Source organism: Herpailurus yagouaroundi, unplaced genomic scaffold, assembly GCF_014898765.1.
Source record: "Herpailurus yagouaroundi ecotype Mexico unplaced genomic scaffold, PumYag 203, whole genome shotgun sequence".
Lineage (NCBI taxonomy): Eukaryota > Metazoa > Chordata > Mammalia > Carnivora > Felidae > Herpailurus > Herpailurus yagouaroundi.
Genome location: NW_024412434.1, coordinates 9,887,245 through 9,910,420, shown reverse-complemented (window position 1 = coordinate 9,910,420; position 23,176 = coordinate 9,887,245). Strand labels below are relative to the sequence as shown.

Here is a 23,176-nt window from a genome sequence, read left to right as displayed (position 1 = left end):
GTGTGTGTGTGTGTGTGTGTGTGTGTGTGTGTGTGTGTGTGTGTGTGTTCATAATAAGGAAACAAAGGGCAAGTACGACTGGAAGCCAGTGAATACAATTCACAATTATAGCAGTGGCCATGGAATCAAAGGAAACTAGTGATTTATGTTAACAAATGATCTTTAGCATCTTGTTTTTAATCATGTTTTAGTATTTTGTTTTGCCCTTCCTCAATTTACAGAGGTCAAATTTAGCAGAGAAGTCCACAGCCTCAAATTACCTGGTGTTTTACTTCCTATTGCTGCTAAAACAAATTACCACAAACTTAATGGATTAAGCCAACATAAATTTATTATCTTATCATTCTGGAGGTCAGAAATCTATAATGGGTTAGGTAACACTGTGTCCCTTCTGGAGACCATAAGGGAAAAATCCGTTTCCTTGCCTTTTCCAGTTTCTAGAGGCCAGCTGCCTTCCTTGGTTCATGGACACTTCTTCCAACTTCATTTCTTTTTTTTTTTTTTTCAACGTTTTTATTTATTTTTGGGACAGAGAGAGACAGAGCATGAACGGGGGGTGGGGGCAGAGAGAGAGGGAGACACAGAATCGGAAACAGGCTCCAGGCTCTGAGCCATCAGCCCAGAGCCCGACGCGGGGCTCGAACTCACAGACCGCGAGATCATGACCTGGCTGAAGTCGGACGCTTAACCGACTACGCCACCCAGGCGCCCCACACTTCTTCCAACTTCAAAACCAGTTAAACATCTTCAAATCTCTCTCTTCTTCTCTCTCACCTGTGCTTTTGTCACCATATCACCTTCCCTCACTCTGACTCTCTCTTCTTTCCTTTATAAAGACCCTTGTGATGACATTGAGCCCACCCAAATAACCCAGGACAATTTCCTATCTCAAGAGTCTTAGTTAAGTCACATCTACAAAGTTCCTTTTGCCATGTAAGGTAACATATTCTTAAGTTTTAGGGATTAGGATGTGGACATCTATTCAGGGAGGGCATATTCAACCTGTTAAGCCTAGTACCCCACCATGAGATAATTTTCCTTTCTCAACTTGTCCACGGAAAGAAAATCATGATATAATTTTTTCCAATTACTATTTCCCTATGGTATTGTGTCCCAAAATAGTTAAATGTTACTCTGGTCTCAGCCTCAAAAAATTCAAATGATCTTATATTGGGCATCTTTTTATTTTGGCTTCCATGCTGTTTGCGCAACCTGAAATGAGGTTGGTCGACCAGCAAACTGTACTATGCTGTCTGGTGTCTGCATGAATTTCTTGGCTCAAGTTTCATGGAAATTGACTTAACCTTGCCCAGAAAACCCAGGTCATGTGGTATAAGAATAATTTTGCTATGCCTTTTTTTTTTTGATATTGCAAACTTAGAGTCTACTTCTTCACTTCTAAGCAAAAGAAAGGTGATTCAGCTGTACAATTACCATTCAATTTTTCCTCCTCCTTCTTTACCTCTATCCATGCATATAATTATGAAAGAACATTTGAATTATGAACCTTTCCTAAAATACCAATTGGTTCTAACTCTAGGCTTATTTTTTGACAAGATGAACTCTTTTTCTTTCTTTTTAAAAAAAACTTTTTAGCATTTATTTGTTTTTTGAGAGACAGAGCACAAACAGAGGAGGGACAGAGAGAGAGGGAGACACAGAATCCAAAGCAGGCTTTAGGCTCTGAACTGTCAGCACAGAGCCCAATGCGGGGCTCAAACCCATGAACTGTGAGATCATGACCTGAGCTGAAGTCAGACACTTAGCCAACTGAGACACCCAGGTGCCCCAGATGAGCTCTTTATCTAGCGTATGATACCTTATATATGATAACTATTTGACAATTTCCAATACACTTGCAATATACATTAACTCATTTGACTCACACAACAATATCATAGGACAGGTAGAGCAAAGACTGTTATCAGCATTTTTTAAATGAAAAGGCTGCAAGTAGAGTCAGGATTAAATGGGTTTCCTGACCCCCAGGTCAGTGAGCTCCCTGTCCCAACTACCAATGTAGAAACCAGATTAAAATATTCAGCAACAACATTTTGTATGCCATATCTCATCAATTAATTTAATATTTAATTTAATACTTTCCCAAATAAAATTTCCACCAAGTGCTTTTTCTTAATGTGAACATGATGCTAAATTGTTACTGCCCCTACCAAAACAAAAAATACCCTGCGACTTTCCTTATTATCTCATAGACCTGGGCTGGAGGGGACTTTCAGAGTTCACTTAAGGCACTCCTATGTCTTACTGAACTCTTGATCCAAACCATTCTGTTCAGATAAGCCCTTAAAAGTGAGCCCTACCCTTGAAGCTCCAGGTTGAGAGGTAAATGTGACCCCTATATCTAGTTCCTTTGGGCTTTAAACCTCAGGGCCATTCCATCCCATTCATCACTTAGTGTAGTTCCTTCCAGCTTCGGGCCAGGCCATATATTCCCTTCATCTTTTCAGGTTTTACAATCACCTTGTCTCCACCAGCCCCAGAAATAGATCCCCACAGGCTGAAGACAGAAGATTACCAAGTTATGTCTCAAATGCTTTTTTTTTTTTTTCCAGGCCAAACAATTTCCATCTTTGCATGGAAGTTCTTTCCTGAGTCCCTTACCTGCAGGGAGAAAGGATGAGTAGAAGAGCTGCTTTGTGGATCCAGTAGGGGCGGGGGCGGGGGTTAGAACAATGGCTATGGCAGAAGCTGCTTTAAGTATTATTATCTTTCTTCATGTTATTTGAGAGTTTCCAAGGCCCAAGACTTTTGGAGACTTAAATGAGAGCCTTATAAAGCAGTCACCATGGGGTGCCTGGGTGGCTCAGTCAGTTAAACATCCAACTTTAGCTCAGGTCATAATCTCATAGTTCATGAGTTCAAGCTCCACATTGGGCTCTCCACCATCAACCTAGAGCTCACTCCAGATCCTCTCTCTCCCTTTCTCTCTGCCCGTCCCCTGCTCACTCTCTCTCTCTCTCTGTCTCAAAAATAAAATAAACATTAAAAAAAACAGTCACCTCAGCTCCTGTAATGTAGGAAACTCTATATAAATGTTAGGTAACTTAAAAAAAAAACTATTTGTAGATGAGGAAACCAAGTCCCAGAGGTGATAGATGCTTTGCCCAGGGTTTCACAGCCAGTCAATGACAGAGTCAGATCTAGAGTATCAGTTTCCTGATAATCCCAGTACCGCTCTTTCAAATACTGGGTTGGGTGATCTCTACACCACTCTAGCTGGCTGCTCTAAATTCACGTGGTAGCATCCTTTCTGAAATCCTGTTTTCCCCATGTTAGTTCTTCTAGTGCTAATATAATTTTCTAATCTATTGAGCCAGTTACTGACTTTTCTTCTAGTCTGAGCACTGAGTTTAAAACTTGGACCTGTGTAGAGCTATAGGGATAGAAATGACATTAAGAAAGTCTTCCAGCATCCAACCAGAACATCACACATTGAGGAAGGGAAGGGTCATCTTTTGTTTTCTAAATGATCCACACTGTCTCTCTCTTTTGTAACCCACAGAGCTACCTGTCTCTTTTCTGGATGCCAACCCAGACTAGAATTTTCCCATGCTGATAAGGAGGGCAAGCTATTAAATTTTTGTTTGTCCAAATCCAACTGTTTTCTTGAAATTTTGAACAGGGCTGAATTAAACAAATAATATTGCTATGAAGAACATTAGAAGTAGTAAATATATCCACTAAATTGAAATAAGAGATAGCACATAAGCAAAGAGTTCTAAGATTATTTTCCTCCATAATATGGAATCACAAAATCTCAGAATTGGAAAGGATCTTAAAGACTGGCTGGTTCAATACTCATCCTTTGCTGAAATCTCATCGTTGTCACCAAATCTTCAGTGATAGAAAAGCTTGGCAAAAATTAATCTGATGAGTTTTAGGTCCTTTCTTGAAAGTAGGTTTAGAGGGAAGTTAAGACTCTAGCTCAATAATTTATATCTCTAGCTCTGAATCCTTTGAAAGCCCAAACTGCAAGCTTCATTCCAAATTTCTCTTATTTCCTTGTGTGCAACAAGATCTTCCAGAAAGAATTTCGGTGGAACAGCATAATTGCATTTAGGAAAACTGTTCTTCAAATCAGATTACAGGTACTGGGATCTTTTATGCAATGGGCACAACTCACTCCACTCTTTACAACTAGTCACCAGTGTTCTGCAGAGCCCCCTCATGGCCTCAGCCCACTTTGGGAGGGAGATGATTCTCATAATTGTTTAGAAAAATGGTTTTCACATAAAGACACTATAGGAGAGGCTTCAATTCAAAAAATAGATGTCCTTTATGTTTAAAAAAAACTAAAGGTGACCCAGGCAGCTTGGAAACAGACAGCTCCCATGTAATGCTCCCATTAGAAGCTTCACCTGACAGAACTTCAGGAAGTGAAACTGTGAGCTAAAACCAGTTTACCTTTAGCCTCTGCATTCCTACTTCCTGTTCATTTCAGGGCATCATCACCCCTGTGTCATTTTCTCCCTCTACTCAATCCCATGAAAACCTACTGTCAAGAAAGAGCCTGAGAGCCCTGTAAATGATTCGTAAAACCTAAGTGCCTCTCCTGGGGTTTTTCCATTGCAATAAGAGACAAAAGAAGGGGTCAGCAAGGCACAAGGGCACCATGGGGCAGTGGGATGTTTTCTTTATACCTTCCTTCATTCACTCAGTGCAATATGTGCCAGGCAATGCCTCAGGTACTGGGGAGGCAACAGTGAACAGAACAGACCCAGTGCCTGCTCTCAGGGAGCATATATTGTACTGTGGGGGAAGGAAAGGAAGGGGTCCGGAGGGGATAGTCACACTTCTCAGGGCCCCAGAGACCACAGTGAGTGATCACTGTAAGGGAATACATGCTCAGTGCTGATGTTCACATTTGTCACCAGCTGTCATCCTTGGATCTCTTTTCATGTCAACTGAATCTCGATACTTATTATTTTTTTCTTTTAGCACTTACTTAGAGCACAAGCTCACAATGGGTGACTTTACACTGTAGAACTATGAGTGATAAGGTACCAGCTTCCCGGAGGTGCCTTGTATGCAGATCCATATCACATCAGAATCACATGGAGTCTCTGAGAATGTGGTTGGGTGATCCCCTAACCTCCAAATCATTATAATTAGAAATCAATGAGGTGGTCTCACAGAGTACAAGCTTCTTTGTAAATCAGATGATTTAGAAAGTAGGATGCTCTTTTAAGGCCACTTGATGAGTAGAAGCAAGGACAAGGACCCAGTCTAAGGCAGAAAAGGCTATCATTTTCATCAAATCTCAGGATGTATAGGGGCAAACCAGTAGGTGTATGGGAGGAGTGTGGAGAAAAAGGAGGACAAGGGAAAGACTGTTGCTCCTGTAATTGCTGAGCGGGGAGTGGTGTCCAAAACATGCGGAGGGGTCAACGAAGCAGATTTCAGCTCTTTTGTAGGTTGGGCTTCACGACATATTTGTTGGGGGTCCTGCTGTGTAAGGCCCCCCATCCACCTCTGTTTGGTGTTCCTTCAAACATGCTTCATTTACTCCACTCACAAAGGGGTTCAAGTCCAAGGACAATGAATAGACCTTAGAGATAGAAGATGGAGCTTTTGACAGAATGTCAGAAGAGTCAAGAACTGACATTTCCAACCTAGTGTGTCCTTTTTCTTTCCTTGTTTGAAGTTTTGAGTTGCTTCTTCCCAAAATGGCTGATCTGGCTATCAGGGCCTACAGCAGCTTCCTGCTTGGGAAGGACCCCATCTTGGGCCCTTTGGGATGGATGCCAGGAAGATCTCTGGACTTGCTTTTAGAATGAGCTTTAGATTAGAGGTGTTGGGGTCTATTTAGGCCACCATCATCTGGCCCCAATCACCAAAGCCACACCTCAATATTGGGATTTGTGGCCAGAGATTTGTGTCAATAAATAGTAGACATTTTTCTGGACTTGTTCTCTGAGCATATGGTCAAATTTGATAAATCCGTGTTAACTATATACTACAGCAAAGTCCTTGCCCTCGTGTAACCTGTGTTCTAGTAGGGGACAGATAGTAAACTAATAAATATTTGCTTTAATGCCACATGCTGACAAGAGAATGGGGCAGTAGTGGGCTGTATTACAAGATGGTCATAAAAGGTCTTTGTGGAGGTGATATATGGCAGAGACCTACATCGAATGAGGGAGGGAGCCATATAAATGTCTGAGGGAAGGATTGCCCAAGAAATGGAATGGCAAGTACAAAGGCTGAGAGGCAAGAACAAGCTTCGTGAGCTCACAGAAGACTAAGAAGACCAGTCAGTGCTAGCAGTAGAAAGAGCAAGAGGAGGCAAGGCAGGTGATGAAATAGGGGAAGTAGCAGGGGACTGAGGGCTGTTTTAAAAATCTTTGTGTCCGTGAGCTTAGCAGAAGCTTTCCCTGAGACCCCGTGGTCCACTAAGTAGTTGAATCTGAGTCTCCATGAAAAATTTGGATGTGACCAACAATGGCTTGACATAGTTATAATCAGGTTTCCAAGCTGCTTATCTAAATTGTAATAGAGGGAGAGAAACCAGCATGTCAAGAGACTGAAGTGGTTTGTCTCAGAGCTTTTCCCTATTCACCTTATTCTCCCACCATCCCTAAAGACAGAAAAGATTTATTGTCCCCATTACTGAAGGAAGGAGCTGATGCGTACCCTCTAGTCATAGGGCTAGATGGAATGATGGAGCTCATGCCCCTGCCCCAGCCTGTGGGCTCTCACCCCCACGCATTCTTACTCTGGATAATCTTATCCTACCCAAGCCCAGAAAGCTGGCTTATTTTTTTAATTACAATTATTTTATAACTATACAACCCCATGGTTACTTGCACATATTTTATTTATTTTATTTTGTTTTGTTTTGAGAGAGAGAGTGTGCATGAGTGCACATGAGTAGGAGTGGGGCAGAGGGACAGAGAATTTTAAGCAGGCTCCACACCCAGTGCAGAGCCCTATGTGGGGCTCAATCTCATGAACACCAAGATCATGACCTGAGCTGAAATCAAGAGTTGGACGCTTAACTGACTGAGCCACCCAGGCCCCCCTATTTGCACATATTTTAAATATCAGCTGAATCATGTAGCCTGTATCTAGATTACTTGTGATTTTTTTAAAAAGGATAGAGAAGTTAATCTCCCATCAATCTTGGATTTTCATTTTGTAAAAAAATAAAAATCAGATGGGTTTTAATATCTATTACCCAAATAGAAATATGATATAGTTCTAAATAAGCCCTAGATTCTAGCAAGTCTATTATTTTTCCAAGATCAGGGTGGAGGAGATACGGGGGATATTCATTAACTCATTCCCCAGCCATTCTGTTGATGAATGACTGATCACCACAAGAGTCTTGATGATTTGGGGACACATCCGAATCCTTGTAGCTTTCAATTTTTGTTCACAGCTTTACCTTCTGAAGCCACCCAGAACCATCTGTCCCTTTCCTCTTACCTTGACACAGCCCTTCAGATATGAAGGCCACCCATGCCACATGTCCTGGTTGCCCTCTGCCCATGAACAAGCATCCTCTGAGCTCTCTTCAAACACCTGGTTTCTGGGCTCCTCAGCTCCCAGCATGCTGCTCTGCTGTGGTTCATCAACAAGTAGGTCCATTAAACATGGTGCCAAGGATTAAAAATGACTCCCCATGTGTTCTCACCAGCACGGAGATGTGCCATTTAAGCTGTTTTCACTGTTTCTTCCTCATTAGGTAGTGTCTTTTTTTTTTTTCCTTTGGCTCCTTGCTCTCCATGGTCCCTTGCTATTTGTGGATAACATCTAGTGATTTCCCTGCTCTCTTTCCTGAAAATGTAAACAGGCTCAGTGTTTGGTACCTAATCTTCTTTTTCATGCCTCATATCCCTTTTCGTTCCCCATCTTGAAGCCTTCTATTTGGGCATGTGTTTTTTCTTTAAGTGTGTGGCATTTGCTAGAGTGATCAATTATCCTAGGTAATTGCCCCTCATTTGAGAATCCCTATTCTTTCTCATTAAAAAACAGACAAGACTACTTCCTCTCATTGACCAGGTGCACCAGATCTCTTACTTAGCCCCAATTTGCCATTTGGCAGTTTAGTACTATCAAAGGTTTAGGAAAAAACAAAAACAAAAATAAAAGTAAAACCAAGGAATCACTGAGGTAGTAGTAATTAGTGGAAGTTTATTGTGCACACACCAAAAAGAGACTTTGCAAACCCAGAGCGCTCAAACCAAAAGAGGGTATGAGACTCTGAGTATATTGTTACAAGCAGTTTATATAGTATGGCAGCAGTGACTGTTGACTCTTCACAGTGACTGGGAACAGTATTAGAATTCTCTGAAATGAAAGAGCATTGCCTAGTGGTTACCTCATATCAATTTGGGGGAACAATTTAAGTTTCTGTTATGATTTTCAGAGGCAGAAGCAAGATGTGACCCGAGTTGTTAGCCTCACTTGTCATGCAAAATAAGCTAAATTAAGCTCTGCTTGTAGCACTAAACTGATTGTCTGCTCAGGAAATTTTCAAGTCTGGTCACCATTTGTGTTTGGTTTTAACAGTGCTTAGGAGCTCCTTCACTGAGGGGCTTCATTTGAGTGGCTTGTGCTTGCTCAGTGGGCAGCTGGTCCCTCTGTTCTGTGCCATTTCCCCCTGAGCTCTTTCTTCTGGGGGTCACCCAGGGATCTGCTAACGATGCAAGAGAGAACACTTTTTTGTGTTGTTGGGGGAGTCATGCATCTTTACAAACCCAGTCAAGCTTTCTCTCCTAGTTCCCAGGTATCTTGGTAACGACTGTCTACTTTGTCTTTCTGATTGTCAAATGAGGCTAATGGCCCTTTGTCATTACTCCTTGGGTACACTGGGCCTTTTAAACTCCTCTGTCCAGGGCCTCATTTATTGGTTTACATTATTTGCTGCTGTTATCAATGTGATTGCTTCTTGCTTATTAGACACACCCCCTAAAAATATATATGTTAATAGTTCCTATGCTGCATATATAAAAATTCAGATGAGTCAAAAGTGGGCATTCAGAGAGAGTACACTCCAAACTCTAACTTAAAATTCCAGTCAGCAACCCTTTGGAGATGTAAATTGAGGAAGCAGCTCTCCTTTCGGACAGCTTAATGATGTGTAGTTAATAGTAAGAGGCTGCTGGGCAGATGCCATACAGCTGGGCTTAGGTTAGCCTCTCTCAGTTTTCCAAATTGCCCTGTGATTACAGCCATTGAGATTCAGAATCCTACCCTCGATCAATAACCAAAAGCACAAACAAAGATCTGGCAGTGGCTTGTCAGTGTGGCCTTTTCTGCACACTATCCTCCTCAAGCCAGTGACTGATGCTTTTTCCTTGCTCCTGCCTCAGGATGAGAGTTTGCCTATACAGCAACTAGTTCCTGCGCCAAGTCTGGGGTAAAGAGTGCTGGATTTAAGGCCAACTTCTTCTCTTGAGTGCCCACAATTTCACTGAACTTGAGAGACACTGAGTGTAATCTCTTGGTAGGAAAATATAAGCCTGGAAGCCATATTATACATAGTTCCTGGAGTCAGTTGACTTGTTTTTATGCCTTATATATAAAATTGGTTTGGATTATTGTCTATTGGGGTAGCAGGTCCATTTATAATTTCCAGGGTCTTATTATCTTCACTCAGAAACTCAAGTGAGGGGCCCCTGGGTGGCTCAGTTGGTTGAGCGTCTGACTTGATTTTGGCTCAGGTCATGATCTCATAGTCATGATATTGAGCCCTATGTTGGGCTCTGTGCTAGGTATGGAGCCTGCTTGGGATTCTCTCTCTCCTTCTTTCCCTCTGCCCCTCCCCTGCTTGCCCATGTTCTCTCTCTCTCTCTAAAAAAAAAAAAAGAAGAAGAAAGAGAGAGAGAGAGAAAGAAAGAAAGAAAGAAAGAAAGAAAGAAAGAAAGAAGAAAAACTCGAATGAATTCAACAACAACCACCACAAAACAACCTGTTCAAAAATGGGCAAAAGACTGGCATATGCATTTCTTTAAAGACAATGTACAATGTGTGCCAATAAGCACACAAAACATTCCACATCAGTAATCATTAAGGAAATACAAATTGAAACCTATAATGAGATACCGCTCCCCCCCATTTGAATGACTATTACCAAAAAACAGAAAATAATAACTATCGGCAAGTTTGGGGAGAATTTGGAACCATTGGGAACTACTGGTGGGGATGTAAAATGGGGCAGCTGCTATGAAAAATAGTATGGCAATTCCTCAAAAATAGAATTACCATTGACCCAGCAATTCCATTTCTGGGTTTATACCCAAAAGAATTAAAAGCAGGGCTCAAAGGGATATTTGTACACCCATGTTCATAGCACCATTATCCCCAATGGCCAAATGGTGGAAGCAGCCCAAGTATCCACTGATGGATGAATGGACAGACAAGGAGACTCTGGCACAGGCTGCAACATGGATGAAATTTGAGGACGACTATGCTGAGTGAAATAGGCCAGTCACAAACTAACAAATACTATATGGTTCCACTTACATGAGGCACCAAAGGTAGTCAAATTCATAGAGACAGAAAGTACAGTGGTGGTTGCCAGGGGCTGAGGGAGGGAGGAATGAGGAATTATTGTGTAATGAGTACAGAATTTCACTTTTGCAAGATGAAAGGAATTCCGGAGATGGATGGTTTATGATGGTTGCACAGTTACATAAATGTACCTAAGGCCGCTGAACTGTATACTTACAAATGGTTACGGTGGTAAATTCTATGTTATGTGCCTTTCACCACAGGTTAAAAAAACAAACCTCAATGGAAGGATGCCATCTTCTCTCAGCAAGCGAGGTTTTTGAGGGAGATTAAAAATAAAAGGAGAAAAAAAAACAGCTGAGGGAATGGATCTTGAATTTACACACAACTAATTATAAATGTTGTTTTTTTTTAGAGTCATTTTTCTCTCAAGAAGGGAGCTGCAGCTCTGGGGATTGGAACAGACAGCGTGATTCTGATTAAATGCGATGAGAGGTGAGTGCGAATCTGCAACCCTTGTTGGTTGGCAATTTGCAACTTCCACATGTATTATCTTTTAGTCCAAAAATAGGCATTGGCTGGGGGGGCAGCAAACCTACCTCTATCCCTGCTTATGTTTCGCTGTTTCTTTTTCACATGGGCTCTTGCTTGGAGTCCTGGGATGTTGTTCCTCAACGCTGTGGAGCGTTTCACGGCCCTTGACTGAATTGGAACCTTTGTTAAATCATTCAAAATATTCTGCACCAAGAAGGTGCAGAAGGACATTCATCACCTGGGCACTTAAGCAACAACCAGCAGTTTGAGCACTGATTTATGGACGTATCATCATTCTAGGTGCCACGATTGTGTGAACTTGATGGACTGATTACAGAAGGAGGGACAGTTTAGTGAGCAAGAAGTAAATGATGCCCCAGCAACTCATCCACTCTGTGCTGGAACCAAAGGATTCTCATAAGGAAAATCCCTGCCTTAATAGGCACACAAATGTCATAGGTATTCTGGAAATAGATGTAGGGAGCTTAAAAGGCCTTTCCACTATATCCATGTACATTTTCACTAGCCTATAGGTCTGTAACCTATAAAAAATTAAATGTAGTCTCCAAAGAATTAAGACATTTCACTAAATTAGAAGGAAGCTACTCAACCATTTATTTTTTCATAAGTATTTATTAGACAGACATTTGTGATTGCCCACCATATCATGAGGCTTCAAAAAGCATAAGGTATAATCCTGGTTCCCTGACAGTATATGATCTAGGAGAGATGGGGTCACACCAGCAGGAGACAGTTTTATGGTTGAATCATGTGGCACAGAGTACATACTCTGTACATTGGTAAGGCTTGGAAGGCTCCATGCAGCAAGGAGAACTTGTGCTTTCAAAAGATTTTCAATGCTAGGGATGAAGTGGATGGGGGGAGGGGAAGATGGGGGCCATTGCAGAGGACTGAACACCACCAGCAAAGCCCCAGAAGTAGGAGTCAGCTTGTGGGGCTTGAGGAACGGGGCCTGACCAGAGGCATTGGGGACAGACAGCCATGGTGAATCCAGTGGGCCATGTGGGATTTTGAAAGCTCAACAAAACAAACTGATTAATGACACCTCTCTCTCTGGGAGGGAAAAATACAAGGGATTGCCACTTTCTTGTTCACACCTTTATGTCTTGCCTGACCTTATTTGACTGCTTACAATGAATACATGTTACTTTTACAAACAGAAAAAGTGATTTTTTTTCCTTGTTATGGGGGTGGTGAGGGGAATGCTAAACTTAGCATTTGAGTTTGTTGGGTCAGTAATAAAGGTAACCCGAAAGCATTTTTATCTGAGAAGAGCATGATCGAAATCATCCTTCAGGAAGCAGGAACAGGAGAGACCTAGGTCAGTGAGGCTGGTCATGAAGCTCTAGCAATACGATGGGTGGGAAATTATTATGAGGAATGGAGCCAGGCAAGCACATTTTGAGGAAGGATATATATATATATATATATATATATATATATATATATATATATATATAATCTGAAGATTTTTTCAAGTTTTGTGGTGTTTTTTTTTGAGTGGGAGGGACAGAGAGGGAGAGAAAGAGTGCATGAGTGGGGGAGAGGCAGAAAGAGAAGGAGAGGGAGAGAATCTCAAGCCCCCAATGTGGGGCTTGAACTCATGAATCTTGAGATTATGACCTGAGCCAAAATCAAATGTTGGCTGCTTAACTGACTGGGTCACCCAGGTGCCCCAAAAAGTGCTTATATTTTTGAGACTGCCAATACTATAAGGTACTTGAGAACCGAGATTTAAGAAGAAAACTGGCACTGGAAAGTTAGCAAAACCTGCTAACTGGGAATAAAACTTTAGGTGACTAACATTTTTCTCAATTGGTAGCCAACTTTTATGCTCGCTTCGGCAGCACACATACTAAAATCTGTAGCCAACTCTTAAAAGGAGCCTAGAGTCTGAGGAAGAATCATCTAGACAGGCCCTAATTACCTGACCCACTCAGTCTTCTAAGCCAGCCTGGTCAGCAGGTGTTCTTGACTTGAATCCCAGTGGTCTGGCAGATGACCTGGGAGAACAGAGGGAACCCTTCACTCCTCAAGGCATCGATATTACCGCATCTACTCCTGTCAGATTCAGGTTTTAACAATGCAAGGGGCCTTGGAGTGAGTCAATGAAACCAGCCAACCAGGCATCTCCGGGAGCCAAAGCGTGGCCTGAGGACTACTGACTGAGGGCAGCATCATGGTCCAAAGAGAAGTGCAGGCCTGGAAGAAGGAAGAGCAAGAAGAAAAACAAGAATGTTGCAGGAACAGGGAACACAGACAGGGCTGCCGGGAAGAAACGCCAAAAGGTGCCTATCATTCACCAGCAGCAGAGAAAGGAGCAGAAAGCAGAGAATGCTGGGAAACCAGTGGGGTCAAGAATCAGTGACTAGCCAAGTGACCTCACATTTTCACATCAAAGAATTTTATATCAGCAATTTTAGAAGCCACTAGAAAAACTAAAACATAATGTTAAAAATTATTGGTTTTTATCACAAAATACCCTGCAACCTCCCTTCCCCTTACATATACCCATCAGGAGGGTACAGAGGGAAAGGGCCATTAGGAAGTTAGGGCTATGGGGACTTTTTCTCCTTCTACTCATGAGACTTATGGGATGGATGGGGAAGGGAGGAGAGAGCAACACAGGAAGAAGAATAAGAAGGAGAAGAAAGAAAAAAAGATAAGAAATAAGAGATGGGAGAAATGAGGCCCAGGAGGAAAAAAAATTTGCAGTGGAAGTATGAAGTGAAGCAAGGAGGAAGGAAATACAATTGATCCTTGAAAACATGGGGGTCAAGGGGCACTGACCCCCACCACCATCCTGTGCCGTCGAATTTACATATAACTTTTGACATCCCAAAAACTAAACTACTGAGAGCCTACTGTTGACCAGAAGCCTTACCAATAACATAAACAGTCAACACATATTTTGTGTTGTATGTATTACATACTATATTCTTTCCATAAAGTAAGCTAGAGAAAAGAAAATATCATTAACAAAATCAGAAGGAGGGGCACCTGAGTGGCTCAGTTGGTTAAGCATCTGACTTTGGCTCAGGTCATGATCTCACGGTTCAGGAGTTCAAGCCCCATGTCAGGCTCTGTGCTAACAGCTTAGAGCTCAGAGCCTGGAGCCTGCTTCAGATTCTGTGCCTCCCTCTCTCTCTGCCCCTCCCCTGCTCACAGCCTCTCTGTCTCTCTTTCTCTCTCAAAAACAAATAAACATTTAAAAAAATCAGAAGTAAAATACATTTATTGTATTGTACTGTATTTATGAAAAAATACCCACATAAATGGACCTGCACAGTTCAAACCTGTGTCGTTCAAGGTCAGCAGGTAGAGGGAAAGGTGAGTGGGAGTAGGAAGCACATGAGAGCTTTAAAGAGGACTAAGTGATCATTTTTACCATCTGAAAGGAAATACATGCTTACTTTAAAAAATACAAAATAATGGGGCGCCTGGGTGGCTCAGTCCGCTAAGCGTCTGACTTCGGTCGGCTCAGGTCATGATCTCGCGGTCTGTGAGTTCGAGCCCTGCGTCGGGCTCTGTGCTGGCAGCTCAGAGCCTGGAGCCTGTTTCAGATTCTGTGTCTCCCTCTCTCTCTGACTCTCCCCCGTTCATGCTCTGTTTCAAAAGTAAATAAACGTCAAAAAATAATTTAAAAATACAAAATAACAGGGAAAAATTGTAATTCCACCACCCAAAGATTATCACTAATTCCATATTTGTGTCAAAACCTTGAATATCTTTTTCAAACCATAGAGGTGTGGGGTTTTTTTTCTTTTTCTTAAAGGTTTTTAATGTTTATTTATTTATTTATTTTGAGAGACAGAGAGCAAGCAGGGGAGGAGTAAAGAGAGAGGGAGAGAGAGAGAATCCCAAGCAGGTTCTGCACTGTCAGTGCAGAGCTTGATGCAGGGCTTGATCTCACAAACTGTGAGATCATGACCTGAGCCGAAATCAGGAGTCGATATCTAGAGTCAGACAATTAACCGACTGATCCACCCAGGTGTGCCCCTCTTTTCCTTTTTTAATTTACATATTTGTGGTTACGTTTCTTTTCCTAGCTAGACATGATAAGCATTTCTCCACTTTATTACAAACATGCTTAACTACATAATATGTGAGGAGTGACTATGTGAGAAAGCACAGAAGTGATAGTACTTTGAAGGGCAGACTCCAGAGCTGGACTGTTTTGACCCCTATCCTTCCTATCTCAGCTCCAGCACCAGCTTGGGCAGATCCTTATCTGTCTCACTTTTCTTATCTGAAAAAAGGAAAAAGGAAAGGCCCTGCTTCATAGGGTTGTTACGAAGATTAAATGTTTTCACAAATGTAAAATGCTAAAAATTATATGTAGTAGAAAGCAAGCACAAAATATTACTCCCCTCGTGTTCATTTCCTCGTTTCTGGTGTTGCTGTTATAAATAACCTTTCTATCCTTCAGTGAATATTCTTATGTGCCCAGGACTTCTCTATTTATGATTATTTCTTAGTACAGTTGCTAACTGAAATTATATAAATATTCTTAAGGAAAGTGATACATCAGACCATATTGCCTTTCAAAGGTTTTGCCAGTTTATTCTCCTAGCAGTATTGTATGAGAGCATGTTGGGGGGAAAACTCAAAGCTGTGTTGGTAGTGAAATGCAGTCTTTAATTCTATATAGATAATTCATATCATCTCTACGGAATGAGTTTAAGACAGAGCGTGGCCTAATGGATTAAATGCAATTGAAGTGTTGGGGTCAGGAGCCAAGGAGCAGGCTTTGGACAGTCATTCCAGTCATCCCGACTAGACAGTAACCACCCTTCCAGTCGGAATCAGTTAAAACATGCTTGGCAGCCATTTTGTTTTTATTCTTTCCCCTCCTTGTGAAAGTCAGATGTGCAGTTCAGAAAATCACTTGAGACTGACAAAGTGTGTATCTGCATTCTCGTTTCTCCTAATGTGCTTTGCAAAGTTCATCCAGGTTTTGCAAAACATGAACCTGGACCTGCTCTGGAAGACATTCATTTCTTACAGTTACTCTGACTCTGCATGTTAGTCTGTCAGTGGAGGGGGTGATAGGTTTTATCTTGTTCTCGGCAGACAGTTGACTTAGTAGCAAGCTCACAATGAAGCAAAATGTCCTAGTGGAGAGTGGTCTGTGCCTTTCTTTCTTTTTTTTTTTTCAATTTTTTTTTCATGTTTATTTATTTTTGAGAGAGAGAGAGAGAGACAGAGTGCAATCGAGGGAGGGGCAGAGAGAGAGGGAGACACAGAATCCAAAGCAGGCTCCAGGCTCTGAGCTGTCAGCACAGAACCTGACGTGGGGCTCAAACCCATGGAGCATGAGATCATGACCTGAGCCAGAGTCAGACACTCAACTGACTGAGCCACCCAGGCACCCCTGTGCCTTTCTAACAACAAGCCCAAAGCCACATATGGAAGAAAATACTGCAAGATACTGTCTCTTAATTAGTAATCACAGGGGCTCAGTTTGGTAACCCATTCAAAGTGAAACATGGTTCTCAGTTAAAACTCAAATAAAGAGAACTACATAATAAATCTTCATTTATTTGGAAAAGGTTCTTTCAGAGATAAAAATCAAAAAGCATATTTAACTTTGTTATTACTCTAATAAGTAAAGTAAGGCAATGGAAAACTGCATTTCACCATGTCTTACATTTGAATGCGAAGAGTGCTCTATTTTTGTAAAAATTGTTAAATTCAAAAGAGGAAAATGTGCTAGATGCATCCTTGATTTCCTAAGATCTAGTTTAAGAGCTCTTTTTCCTTATAACCAAAAAGTTGAATCTTCACAGTATTGAGATTAATGGATTTTTACTTTAGTGTGATTAGGTCTAATATTTTTCTGGGATCCAAATTAGTGCTTCATTGATGGTGTCTAAGGATAGAGAAGAAAAGTATGAGTTAATATCTAGAGAAAAATAAATCTTTGTGAAAGAGGAGTGAGTGATATTTTAGAATTGGATTAGGCCACTAAACAAACAGATGTTTCCCAAGAGTTCAGACAGCAGAGGGGAGAAAACTTCTATACAGAGTTCCCATATGATAGATGTGGGAGCTTTATGAGAGGCTTCTTTGGATGTAGGCAGTGGCCTTGACTGGAAACACAGTCGCGAACAAGGTAGACATAGTCACAGATGCTACAAAACTTAGTCTAGTGTGCAAAGGCAGACTTGGGAACATGGGATAACACTTGAGAAAGGTATGTGCTGTGTGAGGGCAAGTACAGGTTGCTATGGATTCACATGTAATTCTACATCCAGAGGGAGGATGATGGGAATTAGCTAGTGAAGAGGAAAGAATGTTCCAGGCAGAGGCCACAGCACATGCCAAGTCATGGATGTGAGGGAAGTTGGCTTGCCCAAGGAACTGAAAAGAAGTTCTGGGGAGAAATGGTCAGAATGTCCTCATCATGAAGGATTCTATGAGGCATGTTTCGACTTTAGCTTGAAGACATGAGATGTCACCGAAGGGTTTTGAGCAGCAAAGTGACATCATATTTTACCATTAGAAAGATCATTTTAAATACAGAGTGAATTGTAGGTTGGAGGCTGGAAGCTGGTAGCTGCGGCAGTGATATGAGTTGATGCTGAATGGTGCTGACCTGATGTCAGCTGGAATGAATGCTGGAATTAATAGGAATTATTGACTGGTTGGGATGCAGGTTGAAAGAAGAATCAAGGATGAACGACAGCCTTCTGGCTTGTCAGCTAAGTCCGTGGGGTGCTGTTCTCTGAGATAAGGAACCCTGGCCAAAGTGAAAAGTTCAAGTTTGAATATGTCGAGTTTGCAGAGCTTATAAGATGGCCAAGTGAGGATTCAGATAGGCATTCTGAAATATGAGCCTGAAGCTCTGAAATTACACAATGGAAGCCACACAGAGTGGGCCTAGGAAAGAACTCTAAGTAGCACCTACATTTCAGGGATAAGCAGACTTATGGGAGTCTTGCAGTGGAGACTGAGAAGGAACAGCCAGAGTTGTTAGAGCAGAATCAGGAATGGGGGCCATGAGGGCCATGAGAATCTTTCTAGAAGAAGTGGTTAACGGCCTCAAATGCTACCAATAGATGAAATTGAGGGTCAACAGCTGCCCATCAGCTTTACTTATGAGGAGGTAGCTGGTGATTTTGGTAAGAGTAGTTTCAATAGAGGGGTGAGGCACCTGGGTGCCTCAGTCGGTTAAGCCTCTGACTTCGGCTGAGGTCATGATCTCACAGATTGTGAGTTCAAGCCCCACATCGGGCTCTGTGCTGACAGCTCAGAGCCTGGAGCCTGCTTCAGATTCTGTGTGTGTGTCTCTCTCTGCCCCTCCTCCACTCATGCTCTGTCTCTCTCTCTCTCTCAAAAATAAATAAACATGAAAAAAAATCAATAGAGGGGTGAGGGCAAAAGGCAGTTTGCAGTGGGTGAAGGGCGGGTGGAGGGGAGGGAAGAGTGAACAGATATAGACAGCCTCTCTAGAGGTTGAGCCATGAAGGGAGGTAGGGAGGATAGAAGCTGGAGCAGGTATTAAATTCAGGATGGTTTTTGGTTTCATTGTTTTAAGGAGGGTGCTTAAGGCATATTTCACTGTGAGATGAAGGACCTGCTAAGGAGAAAAAATGTGAATTACATGAAAAGAAGGGATAAAATAGAAGTTAATTTCTCTTGTGAGTTCCTTATTCCTTTGGCTAAAATTGTTTAGGGTCTTTCTCTGCAGAACTCATAAGAGCTCTGCTGTTATCTTACATTATACAACTAGAATGAAGCAAGAGAGAGAAAACAGGAGAGAAAACAGGCTCTGGAAGGACAAGGGAAAGATTAGGGACCTGTGAGTGGGGGAGGGGCAAAGCCCTGGGCTTACACACTGTGTGTGTGTGTGTGTGTGTGTGTGTGTATCACATTTTCCTTATACCTAGTAGTGGAATTATTTGATCATATGATCATATGGTATTTCTCTTTTTAATTTTTTGAGGAACGTCCATACTGTCTTTCACAGTGGCTGCACCAGTTTGCATCCCACCAACAGTAATTGAGGGTTCGTTTTTCTCCACATCCTCATCAACCCTTGTTCTTCCTTGTCATTTTGATTTTAGCCATTCTAATGGCTATAAGGTTGTATCTCATTGTGGTTTTGACTTACATTTCCCTGATGATGAGTGGTGTTGAGCATCTTTTCATGTATCTGTTGGCCATCTCTATGTCTTCTTTGAAAAAGCATCTGTTCGGATCCTCTGCCCATTTTTAATTAGATTATTTGATCTTTTTGTATTGAATTATCTAAGTTCTTTTTATATTTTGGGTACCAACCCCTTAGTGGATGTGTCATTTGAAAATATCTTCTCCCATTCAGTAGGTTGTCTCTTTGTTTTGTTGATGGTTTCCTTTGCTGTGTAAAAGTTTCTTATTTTGTTGTAGTCCCAAAAGTTTATTTTCACTTTTGTTTCCTTTGCCTTAGGAGACATATCTAGAAAAAGGTGCTATGGTTAATGTCAGAGTGGTTTCAGGTTTCACATTTAGGTCTTTAATCCATTTAAAGTTTCAGTATGCATGCTTTAGAGTTCTGTTTCTCTCCATGTATATAATTCAATATTATATCTTGAATGTAATAAATATTTTAATATTACAAATATAAATTATATGTATATTATAGATACAGATTTTTCTGAACCATTTAAGAATTCCATGCAGACATCAGGCCGCTTTGCCCCTTAATACTTCAATGTGCATTTCCTAAGAACAAAGATACTCACTTACATAACCATAGTACAATGATCAAAATCAGGAGATCTGCCCTTGACACAAGACAATTATTAATCAATATACCTTATTCAAATTTCATCAGTTGCCCCAATAATATTCTTTAGAGCTATTTATTCCCAGTCCAAGATCGCACATTACATTCAGTTGTCATGTGTCTTTAGTTTCCTTTAATCTGGAATGTTTCCTCATTCTTCCTTTGTCTTTCATGATATTGGTATTTTTGAAGAGCATATTTATTTAGAAGAATATTTCTTAATTTGGGTTTGTCTCATATTGCCTCATGGTTAGATCCAAGCAATGCATTTTAGGCAGGAATTCCAGGGGGGGTGACCCTTGTCTTCTCAATTGTTCCTCCTCAGGAGGTTTGTCATGTTATTAGTAATGTCAGCTTAGGGTAGTGTCTGCCAGATTTCTCCCCTGCAAAATGACTATTCTTACTTTGCAGGTTATCTTCTAGGAGGTGCTTCACGACAATATAAATATTCAGCTCCTCCTGAAACATTCACTCACTAATGTAGCATCCATTGAAGGTTCTTGCCCGAATTATGACTATGATGGTTGCAAAACAGTGGTGTTCTAACTCCATCACTCCTTCTCTATTTATCAGTTCCTGTCATTCTACTATAAGGAAGACCTCTCCTCACTCTGTGTGTGTATGTGTGTATGTGTGTATGTGTGCGTGTGTGTGTGTGTGTGTGTGTATTTACCATGAGTATGGACTCATAGGTGCATTTAGAAATTAATTCTCTCTAGTGGTGCCTGGGTGGCTCAGTCAGTTAAGCATCTGACTCTTGGTTTCAGCTCAGGTCATGATCTCGCAGTTCATGAGTTCTAATCCCTCATGGGGCTCTGTGCTGATGGTGAAGAGCCTGCTTAGGATTCTCTCTCTCTCTCTCTCTCTCTCTCTCTCTCAAAATAAATGAATAAACTTTTTAATAAAAATTTTAAAGAAATTAATTCTCTCTAGCACTCTCTCCCCATTTTTCCATCTCTTATTCCTCCCTTCAGGGTTTCCTTTAAATTATCTAAATTGTTGTAAAACCTTATAGAAAACAAATCTGAGCAAGACAGGTGATACCTGGTTGGCAGAGGACTAGAGGAGTTACTGGCCATCCTTGTAATTCAAGATTTCTGTTAGGTATTATGATGAATACTTGTATACCACAAAGTGAACGCTTATGTTTTTGTATAAATTTTAGTTTTTTATTTTCACACATCTCTCAGCTTTATAAATTACAGTTAGATAACATTTCCTTGTGCTTATTAAGTACCACACTTTATCATTCTGTTGATTTAAACAATTGAAAATGTAAATAATCTGGGGTCATTATACTCTTTTATTAAATTAGCTGACTTGTGGCCAGTGTCTGAAGGCAGTTAGGGAAGCTAATTAACTCTTTCAGATCCCCAGGGAGCTATTGAGTGCACTGTGATAGGATAGATTTCACAGAGACCTTGAATCAATTACTACTGAGCAGGGCTGGGGTAAGCCCTCTGAGTGTCATATTTCCTATGGGTTTACATGCAGAGAATCCAGAGGTGCTAGAGGTGTATGCACTTCATTATGTCCTATATCAGGAAGGATTATAAAATAATAATTGCCGACACTTACTGAGTGTTTATTATGTGCCAGGCAGACTCCTGAGCACCTTATACAATTGATCTAGTTAATGCATTTATTAGAGACACAGAAGAGTATATCCTCTCACACGTACCTGGTGCTGACACAGTTTGTGAAGAGTTTCTATGTACACAATAGTCCTCAGCAGTATGGTAAGTCCACCTTCCTCCCTTTGACTCCTAACCCTGGAAGAGGGACATCATGTCCAAGATCACTTAGCTGGGAAGTGAAGAAGAATCAGGACTTGGACTCAGAAGACAGCTCCTAGTGTTTACTGGTTAAACATGGTCCTTTGTCCCCTTTTCCCCAGTTTTTAAATTGTGGTAAAATACACTTAAAATTTGCCATCCTAACCATTTTTAAATCAACAGTTCAGTGATAATGGAGTACATTCATTTTGTTGTGCACCCATCACCATTATCCATCTCCAAAACTCTTTTCACTTCGCAAAACAGAAACTCTACATCCATTAAACCAAAACCTCCCATCCCCCCTCTCTTCCCACCCCTTGGCAACCACCTTTCTACTTTCTATCACCATGAATTTGACCACTCTAGGTACCTGAATCTTTTTTGTCCTTTTGTGATTGACTGATTTCACTTAGCATAATATCCTCAATGATGATCCATGTTGTAGCAAATGTCAGCATTTCCTTCCTTCCTAGGGCTGAATGATAAAATTTCATTGTATGTGTGTACCACTTGGTATGCCTCCACATCTTAGCTATTGTGAATAATGCTGCTATGCCCACGTGTATGCAAATACCTCTTTGAGCCTTGCTTTTAATTCTTTTGGGCATATACTCAGAAGTGGAATTGGCAGACAATATGGTAATTGTATTTTTAATTTTTTGAGGAACTGACATACTGTTTTCCATAGTGGCTGCGTTATTTGACATTTCCACCAACTGTGTGCAAGCATTCCAATTTCTCCATATCCTTGTCAACACTTGCTATTTTCTGGTTTGTTTGTTTGTTTGTTTGTTTTAATGTTTATTTTTGAGGAAGAAAGACAGAGCGTGAGTGGAGAAGGGGCAGAGAGAGAGGGAGACACAGAATCTGAAGCAGGCTCCAGGCTCTGAGCTGTCAGCACAGAGCCCAACACAGAGCTTGAACTTATGAGCTCTGAGATCATGACCTGAGCCAAAGTCGGACACAACTGACTGAACCACCCAGGCACCCCTGTTTTGTTTTTTTTTAATAGTAGCCACACTAATGGGTGTGATAGTATCTCCTTGTGATATTGATTTGCATTTCTCTAATGATTAGTGATGTCAAATACCTTTTCATGTGCTTATTAGCCATTTGTACATCTTTTTTGGAGCAATGTCTAAGTCCTTTGCCCATTTTTAAAAATAATTTCACTTGCTTATTTTTACTTTTTTGAAGATATATTTTTCCAGTCTTACTGAAGTATAACTGACAAATAAAAATTAGATATATTTAGTGTATACAGTATGATGATTTGTGATATATATATATATATACATACATTGTAAAATGATTACAATCAAGCTAATTAACATATCTATCACCTCACACAGTTACCATTTGTGTGTGGGGGGGAAGGGAGTAGTGACAACTCTTAATGTCTACTCTCTTAACAAACTCTATACAAAATAACATTATTAAGTCATCATTAGACTTACTAGAACTTATATTAGATCCCTAGAACTTACTCATCTTATAACTGAAAGTTTCTACTCTTGGGGCAACATTTCCCCATTTCTCCCACTCAATAGCTCCTGGCAATCACCATTCTACTCTCTGCTTCTATGAGTTTGAT

The 23,176-nt window shown here is 41.0% G+C and overlaps 1 protein-coding gene across 1 annotated transcript in view; it reads left to right on the top strand.

Annotated features, from left to right (window-relative positions):
* Positions 1 to 23,176, top strand: part of GAD2 (glutamate decarboxylase 2) — an 84,592-nt gene that overhangs the window by 15,196 nt on the left and 46,220 nt on the right. Inside the window, exon 8 of the mRNA XM_040451180.1 lies at positions 10,895 to 10,974. Coding sequence (XP_040307114.1) covers positions 10,895 to 10,974 — 80 coding nt within the window. The remainder of the gene's footprint in view (positions 1 to 10,894; positions 10,975 to 23,176) is intronic.